This window comes from Alligator sinensis, unplaced genomic scaffold, assembly GCF_000455745.1.
Source record: "Alligator sinensis unplaced genomic scaffold, ASM45574v1 scaffold203_1, whole genome shotgun sequence".
Classification (NCBI taxonomy): domain Eukaryota; kingdom Metazoa; phylum Chordata; order Crocodylia; family Alligatoridae; genus Alligator; species Alligator sinensis.
Window position 1 is genome coordinate 3,108,994 of NW_005841949.1, and position 8,821 is coordinate 3,117,814.

The 8,821-nt window shown below is 47.2% G+C and overlaps 1 protein-coding gene across 6 annotated transcripts in view; it reads left to right on the plus strand.

Moving 5' to 3' along the window:
• The window catches only part of CNGB1 (cyclic nucleotide gated channel beta 1), a 97,345-nt gene that overhangs the window by 16,565 nt on the left and 71,959 nt on the right, over positions 1 to 8,821 (plus strand). For 3 of the 6 annotated variants that reach the window (XM_025199759.1, XM_025199756.1, XM_025199758.1), the window contains exons 1-3: positions 5,920 to 5,976; positions 6,448 to 7,283; positions 7,423 to 7,465. In XM_025199759.1, the coding sequence (XP_025055544.1) occupies positions 7,024 to 7,283; positions 7,423 to 7,465 (303 nt within the window). In that variant the 5' untranslated portion in view covers positions 5,920 to 5,976; positions 6,448 to 7,023. Of the gene's footprint in view, positions 1 to 5,061; positions 5,202 to 5,919; positions 5,977 to 6,447; positions 7,284 to 7,422; positions 7,466 to 8,309; positions 8,383 to 8,821 lie in introns of those variants that run through there. The other 3 variants (XM_025199762.1, XM_025199760.1, XM_025199757.1) reach the window with 3 other exon arrangements.

Here is an 8,821-nt window from a genome sequence, read left to right on the forward strand (position 1 = left end):
TCAAGTTTTCTTGCATGATACAGTATTCACCTCTGGCCCTGGATGGTTTAATTCATGTCCAGATGGGATGAACTGCATAACTTTCTCTTGGCTTTGCTACTGGTATGTGATGTGACTGTTTCAAAGCCAGAGGGTTAAGCTGCTATCACACGTATAAACCCATCACCTGTTCTTTCTATCACCCCATTTACCCAGAGGTTCCTCCAAGAGAACATTTTGGTTCTTCAGACCTCCCAGGATGCTTTTGTCTAACATCATTGTCTTTTTAGACTCAGGAGTTCTTTGAAGAGAGAAGAATCTGTGGCTCTCCCCCTATTCTCCATATTTTGTATCACACTGAGCCCACAGCCATCTTGTAACTAATAATGAAGTAGCCTGTCTGCTGAATACGTAGCTAATTGCCACCTGCACTCTTGGTCATCCATGAGAATTGCTCATGCAAATTTGGTGTGCCACTGAACGTATATTTGTACAGCCAGAAAACATTTATACCACTAGTAATTGCTGTGCCTAACTCATTAATTGGCTAATTGTGTGCCTAAATATGGATTTGGTACTGGGCTTTACATATCTATGTTTTAAGAGGTTTCTCTTGGTTCAAAAATTTTGTAATTATGCAAACTGCTGCTTTGCTAAGGTGGAATTCCAAATGCTGAGCTGTTTCCATGGAGCAGGAGAAGTTTATAACCTGCAAGGTATAGAGGATTGTGGCTGTACATTAACATAGGATCAAGTTGTCCTTTGGCTCCCAGTGAGCATGTGTGGATTAAGAAGCTCCAAATAACCCAAGTTCCTGTTGTCTTGTACCCTGGTGGAGTCCACCAGTTTAACTGAGAGTTCTTTTTAAAAACAGATGGTGTGATATGGTCCAAACTAATTGTTAATAATTTGGTCTTGAATAGAATCTTATGGAAGTCTGTTTGGGATTTAATATTATTCAATGTCTTCATTAACAAGATGGTGGTTGGGAAAGGCACAAAACATATCTGGTGATGCTACAAAGGGATTGCCAGTAATTGAGAGGAGAGGATTTAAACACCCTACAATCTTGGTGACCTGAACAACCAGGCAAAAATCAATAATGCAACATTCTTTGAGGAGAAATGGAAAAGAATTCATACAGCAAGAAATGCTCCAGTGTACAGTCAGATATAGAAAGAGAGCTGGGTACAGGCCTACAATAAGTTAACCATTATATGGCACAGCGCACAAAGTATGAATGAACAATATAATGTTAAAATAAAAGGTAAATGTTATGTTTTGTTAAATTGAGAGGTGTCATGTATCACACAGCGATATATTTATCCACTTTATTGGGTACCAAAATTATTACTATAACTTGCACTCAGGAAAATATATGTTAAACGTTAGTAATTGAAAACGTTCCCAGAGGATGCTTTGGAATAATTGTCAATGTAGATGATACAGTATTCAAGGTTGTGGCGGAGCACCTTTGGGGTGCTCGCCACTTGAGGGCTCTCACAGGAGCTGAGGGGAGCCTACTTTGGAGGAGCAGCAGGGGAAACCTCTCTCAGGAACTATTTTAAGGGAGAAGGTGTATGGCAAAACACTGTGGGTGCCTGCCACTTTAAGAGCAGAGCCAAGCAGCCAGCAGGTGCTTGATTGCGGTGCCCATTTTAGATCTCTGGCTGCCTATATAAACAGGGCACTTCATTGCTGGCAGCCTAGGCAGTAACATCTCCTGGAGAGAAGGGCAGGAGCTGTAGGGGATGGCTAGGAGGCTCCTGAGCGTGACCTAAAACTGCACCTTGCTGGGAGTGGGTGATCTGGTGGGGCTCTCAGTGGCGTGGGAGCCCCCCGGTAATGCCAGGCCAGTTACCACTCCGGTGAGAGGCGGGTCGGGGTGCCTTAACCCCAGCCCTCACGTTCGGGTGGGTTACATAGCATCAGAGGGAGTTGGGGCCAGGCATGGCTGCGGCCACCTGAGCCCTGTGGGGTGCAAGAACCCGAGGAGGCAGAGTGGGGGCCAGGCATGGCTGCGGCCACCTGAGCCCACCGGGGAGAGAAGCCCCGTGGCCCCAAGTGAAGGGGGCAGTGTGGAGCCCCGAGTGAAGGGGAGTAGGCCTAGGTATGTCTCCGGACGCCTGAAGCTGTAGTTTGGGCCGGAGGCTGAGTAAGGGGGCTCAATCCAAGAGATGGGGGTGAGTTCTGACCCCGGTAAGCCCTCCACTGCTGGGAGGCCGAGTGTGGGTCGAAAGTAAGACCTATACTAGAGCACAATGACGTGCTGCTCCAGTGGGGGAGTGAGAGTCCCCATGAGACCCTGGAGCACCAGTCATGGTGTGGGATAAGAATGCCCTGGTGAGGGGTAGCCCAAGAAAGGGGGCAGAGATGAGGAACCCCAGTGGGGAAGAAGAACCAGAGAGCTGAGAGCCCAGTATGTTTTACATGTATAGAGTTACCCCCAGAAGGGGCCAGAGCAAGCTTAGACCCGTTTGGGTAATTGACTGGCCACTACCCTGGTGAGGGTTGCGGGAGAGGCCCAAAAGACCTCTCCTGCAACCCGTCTGCCACCCAAGGTATAAACTGGATAAAGCCTAAGGCCTAAGGGGCCTGCTCCAACAGGGAGCAAGGCAGTATAAGTTGTTGACGCATGAAAGAGACAAAGAGAGGTTGGAGTGTGAGAGGCCCTAGTGAGAGGAGGGCGGTATGAATGTGTGTGTGTCTGAGGCCTGACAATGAGGCCTAAGCTCAGTGCAGCGGTAAGCCAGGAGAACTGTCATCTGGATGCCATCTGTGAGGCTTGGGCTGCGGTGTAGGGGAGGAACAGAGCTGCAGATAGTGCCCCCTGCCATCGGGGTAAGAATGGGCAGCCTCCCGCCGTAATTAATATCTTAATTATCAACAAGGCATGGTGGGTGAGACAGTTAGGTGGCGTGCCTAAAGGCAAGTGGGGAAACTAGCACTGTGGCCAGTTGGGGAGCCCCACCTTGCCACGAAGGCTAAGACTAGGCACTTTCTGGTATCCCTGAGTAGATAAATTCTAACCCCCCTGAAGGCCAAGGAAAGGATAAGATGACTTACTTCAAGTCCCTTCCAGTTCAGGTTATTCTTTTTATAAACTTTCTCTATTAGATGTTCCATTAATGGCTTCCATTCATAAAAGAACGGGGCCAAGCAGTTGAGTCATCCATTTATTCATCCATCCATCTACCCGCCCAACGTCACCACAGAACCTCCCAGGCCATAAAGATATTAGTATGTGCTTCATTCTCTTCTCCATTCACCACCACGTTGGTGGTTGGATGCTATTTATGAATAAATCTGAGAATAAGCATGCTCTTATGGAAAGGCTGGATAAAGAGAAGGCAGTTGTACACAACTCTGAATGTGACTCTGATGATTATAGTGCTCATTCTGATATCTTCCAGCAGTTCATAACTTACCTTTGGTCTAGCTCCTAGAAAAATTCTGTCTCCTGTATTCATGACCCTACATCCATTGGTCAACAGTTTCAGGAAGGTCATTGTTGCAGAGAGTAAGTCCATCTTTTTGGTAGCCAGGACTGATGCTGTGCCTGGCTATGACAATCAAGATAGTGACCTTTAACTGGACTCTGTGTGCAATGGGAAGCCAGTGCAGAGAATTGCAGATCAGGTTGTCATGCTCAGGTTGACCAGTGCTGCTGAGCAATTTTGCTGCTCCATTGTGAACCAAGCTGGAGCTTTCTCGGGGCTTCCTTCATCCAGGAAGAAATCCAACAGTCTAATTGAGATAAAGCCAGGCCTGCATTTGATTTGATTAGATGAGGTGGATGCATTTAGCTGGCTGCAGTTGGTGAGCATTTCTTAGGTGTCTTGGGGTGTATCTACACAGCTAATTCACCTCAGGCTAATTCACCTGTTTCTTGGCTGCTTGTTCAGAGTCTTGTAGGTTTCTGCATAACACTGCATTATGCAGTGGGTACCCACAGGTCCACAAGATGCCTAGTGGCATCTTGCCTTTTTATCTAGTGCCTCAGAGAGGGCAGCCTTTACTGCTAGGCTTTTGCCATTCTTTGCCTCAAGCTTTAGTTACACTGTTTGACTATCATTGCTCTACCATCTCCATGTGCTGATGGACATTGATAGGGAAGCCTGGGGTGGGTTGGATGAACTCTGTGACTCCCTTTGCAAGGGGGAGCCTTGCAGTTTTACCGCTCCAAGACTGAACCCTGGGTCAGCACTGATGTTTCTTATCATGGCCATTTTCAGTATGTCCAGAAAAACTCAGGCTCCTGTTAAAAACTTGTCTCCCTGGGGGAGATCTGCATCCAGCAGATGTTCTGCAGCAACACAGGAAAGGCTTTCAAAATGAGTCAGCTTTAACTGGTTCTTGGGCCCACAGTAGTTCAGGGCCCTTAGAAGTTTGGATAGAAGAGCTAGATTTTGGTGCCTGTACCTGCTGGCAGCATGATCTGCTTCCAAGGCCCCAAACATCCAGAACTCCCTCTTCCCCCCTGCACTGTTCAGCAGAGAGTTGTTATCCCCATGTCCTTTCTCTTCTATTATTTGTCTCCTTGGCTGCCATTGTCTTTCCGTGTGTTTCTGTGAGTAGTCTTTGATAGGGAAACCTGGGTTGGTGTGGATGAACTGTATAGCTGATACCCACCTCCTGTTCTGGTGTCCCAGAAAAGAAATCCACCCTTTGGGTCCTGGTATCTTACAATACAAAAGTGGGTAGGGAAAAGAAGACACTTTTTTCATGCAAGTTATTAAGAAATTCCCCATATTTCCCCCAGTGTCCAAATACAGAACATAGCCTGGAAGGGTTGCTAGTTTCTGCCTGATTCCACAATCTGGGGGCAGACTCCTTTGTTGGAAGGGATGATTATGAGCTGACAAGTTGCTTCCCAGCAGGATTACTTCAGTCTTCTCTGGGTTCCATGTCCATAAGCTGCTCTTCCTCCAGAAGCATCCAGATACCTTGGGGATGGAGTTCTTATCAGTTGACATAATGGAGATTCAGAGCTAGGTGGTGTTTTGCTAGCTGTCGTGGGGTCTTTGTGGTTTTACTGATGCATGTTTCTGGGAAGAAGCACTGATGTAACTTTACCTTTAGCAGGTGACAGCATGCTTAGCTGGCTCGAGAAGGTTGTGCCTCAGCCTCCTGAGACTGCCCATGTCCCAGGAGAAAAGGATGAAAAAAAAGAGGAACCCAAGGTAGTGATTGTGGAACCCCAGTCTGCAAAGGTGGAGCAGGTGAGTAGGGAGGGAGCAGCCCCAGGAGATGGGCTGACCACTGCCTTGATCACTGAGTCTGGGATGAGTGAGGACATTAAGTGTGTGATGCATATACACTAGCTCGTTTGACCATTTGATACTGATCAAACTAAGTCAACTGCAATTCTTGGTTGAACAGATGTCAGGGAGACTCTGGAGACTGGCTAAGAGAGAGATTAGTAGAGGGACTGCTGGTTAGGAGTGAGCTACTTTTGCAAATGGTGCTAGTGAGGCCTTTGTAGTCTGTGCCAGTGACATAATGTGCAGTTGTGCTATCACCTTCATTCTCTTTCTTTCATGAACAAATTTTCTGGCTGCTTTGAAATGTGACTACTTTGGTGTGAGCACTTGAACACCTGGGTGTGAGAACTTGTGATCCAGGAAGTGAAACTGACTGAAACCAGGACATGACCTTGTAGCTGGAGACACGTGGATGGGTGCTTGTATTGGTTGTCTTCAGTACCTGGAAGCTACCAATTGCAGGGCACAGGCTTAAAGAGAAACTGAGTGGCAATGACCTGCCTGGTCTAACCTGAATGAACAGTAGAAAAGGAGCAGAGAAGGCAGAAAGATCTCTGGATTTTAAAAATACTTTCAGTTTGGGTCAGCTCAGGTGGTGTCATCAGTAGCAAAGATAAGGACATTACAATATGTGACTTTTCACTTCAAGCTGTCTCTTCTGTGTTTTGACCTTTAAAGCCACCAAAAAGAGCCACCAAAGCAGCAGAACCTCCCAAAAGCAAAGGCACAGAAGGTGAGTCCCTGTTAATAGCATCCATGCAGAATGTAACTACCACACATGATACTGTGAGAGTTGGTGGGAGTATCCATAGCTTAGCCAGTCAGCCAAAGTGGAAAGGACCCTGGAGTCAGCAGTTGGCTACTCGTGTTTGGGAGTGGGAGTGTGTGGGTGAGGTGTGCCCCTGGGGGCACTGGGGAAGCAATGCAGGTATATCCTGAGGAGCCTGTGCTAACATCCATATGCAAGAATAGAGCTCTCCAGTTGCCATCAGAGCATGTTGTACACAATCACTGGTGCTACCTGGTTGAACTGGCATCTCTCCACACAAAGAGAAACAGAAGAGTGGCAGATCTGAACAGGGTATTTTAAAATGCTTTTCTTGGAGGTAACTGCCAGGTTGACCTGGATAAATGACACATGGTTACTTAGATCAGTGTTATGGTGGGTCCTTCTTACACATGACCTTGCTTTACTTTCATTTAGGAGTAGAGAAGAAAGTAGAACCTGCCATGACCCATGACCCAGGACCACCACCAGCATCTGCAGTGGAAAGGTTTTTGTCTATCATGTGTCCTTCCTGCTAGTTAGGAGTTGGGATTTAACATGCCAGCTGGTAAGGGACTTCAAACCAATGTGAATTCTGGCTCTATCTCAGACACAGGCCTGTGGACAGATGTGGTGGTGGTAGGTGGGGAGATCCCTGTGGAAAGGGGTCCTTTGTTTCTAGCTTACATACAGAAAGGAGTTGGCTGCCTCTGTGGCACCTCCCTAGGCGATAGGATACCTACTATTGGTTCCTGAGCTCATATGGGTGCAAGGATTGGAGGAACGAGTGGGTAGGTTAAGGGCAGAGCCAAAGGTTCATGTGCTGTTCCCCACTGAGCTGTCTGGAGCTGACTAAGAAAGTCTGGAACTTCATTAATTTTACTGTGGAGCCCACTCTGCAACAGGAAATACCCAGTCAGGAGCCTGTGGTAGAGTAGTTTGTCTGGAATTGAGAAGGGGCAGGTGGAGCTGTGGAGCTCACCCTGGTCTCCTCCAGGTTTCACAAGAACCACAATGTTTCTAGAGGATTCTGCTGCCCTCACTCTGCTGATGGAATGTTACAGGGAGCCTTCACAAGGAGAAGCCTATGGGATGATTTGGTCCCTGGGGTTCACCTCACCTGGTGTATTTGAGCCCTTCCATTCTCTTGCAGCACTGGAGGAACTGTCCTCTCCTGGCTGTCTCAGGGGCTGGAAAAGTTTGTTCCTCAACCAGCAGAAAGGCTGCAGAGCCTTGGGAGGAGCTTTGAGACCAGTTTGGATATCCTTCAGCAGGTAGGTCACACAACCTGTGGAATCAGTCAGCCGAGGAGTCTGGTGTTCATGCATTGATTTCTGTCATGAGAAGACCGAAATGGTCTTTACCATTTTTGCTGGTGGTTTTAATTGTGTTTTGTGTGTGTGCACTCTGCAGCCTGAAGTCCCACCTGTCCAGCAGCTGGATGTTGTCGTACAAGGTAAAGTTATGAATGATACCATCATATTGATGCCAAACTCCTTGGGATCTTTATTTCCCACAGATCCCAAAGCATTGTGCAGAGCAGGCCAGTGTAATTAACTGAACCACAGGCAGGCAAAGCAGCTTTCTTGAGCAAGTCCAGTTGCAGATTTAGGCACAAAACCCAGGATTCCTGAGTGCCTGTCCAGTGCTCTCTCCAGTTGGACACCCCTCCTAATATAGATGTGTGAACAGAGTGACATAGCTTCTTCTGTATCATCAAAGGCTCCCTAAAGGGGAGCAACTTTCCTCCTCCTGCTTGGGACAACCAGAATGTACCCAGTCAGGAGAGAAGGTGTCACCTTGCTGCTCTCTCAGTGCTGGGAGTGACTGTATTGTTTTCAGAATGCTCCAGCATATCTTCAGCCTTCTCTTGTCTGTTCTGTTTGTGATTCCTCAAAGCAGTTCTAGGGGCTGATCCCAAGTGCTCACAGTGTCTGTGTGTGTAAGAGAGAGAGAGAGGATCTTCCATTTTCATGCTTTGCAAACGTAACTGGCACTGAGCTATCTGTAGTAATGGGAGAGACAAAGCTGTCTTTGCCTTCCCATCCAGTACCACTTCCAAAGGAGGACAAGTCCCTGCCCAACCTCCCTCAACAAGTTGTAGGACTGGGAGAAGAATTCCCCAGGCTTTTGGGTCCTCATAGCCATCTCCTTGCTTGATGCCCCTGATTAAAGTCCAGGTTTAAGATCACTGTTGGGAAAGCAAAATATAAGATTAGTCAGGAAGCTCTTCACAGTCCTGTATTTAGCACACCTCTGTGAGACGGTTAACTCTCCACATACTGTCTTTCCCCCTCAAGAGCCTCCTGCACCCAAACCAGAGGAAAAGGAGCCTCAAGATTCTAAAGAGTTGCAATCCAGCTCAAAGCAAATGTAGGTTCTTCCAGCAGTGTAGAGATACCTGTGTAGCATGGCAGTGCTTGTAGACCTAGTTGCTGTCCCTTTTTATTTCAAGTAAAGTGATGTTAACCACTAGAATGCCAATCTAATAGAAAACCCCATGTGCTGGATTACCATTTGTTTTCTTGACTATCAGCCAGGTTGGATTTAAGGTGACTGTGACAGCCATACTGCTGGGGGGAGAGAGGAAGGGTGTTGCTTTAAAAGATAATAAAGATGTTGACTGAAAGATCTACTTTTTTATTCACTGAACTCTGTCTCTGGTTGTAAGAGAGGATGGTCCCACTATATAGGTTTGGGCCCCAAGGGCTGAATGGATACAGAGCCTTGACTCCACTCTGAATGCATAAAGAGATAATCTCTCTGGGTATGTATGTGCTACATCCCCTGTACGTCAAGGGTGCCCACCCAT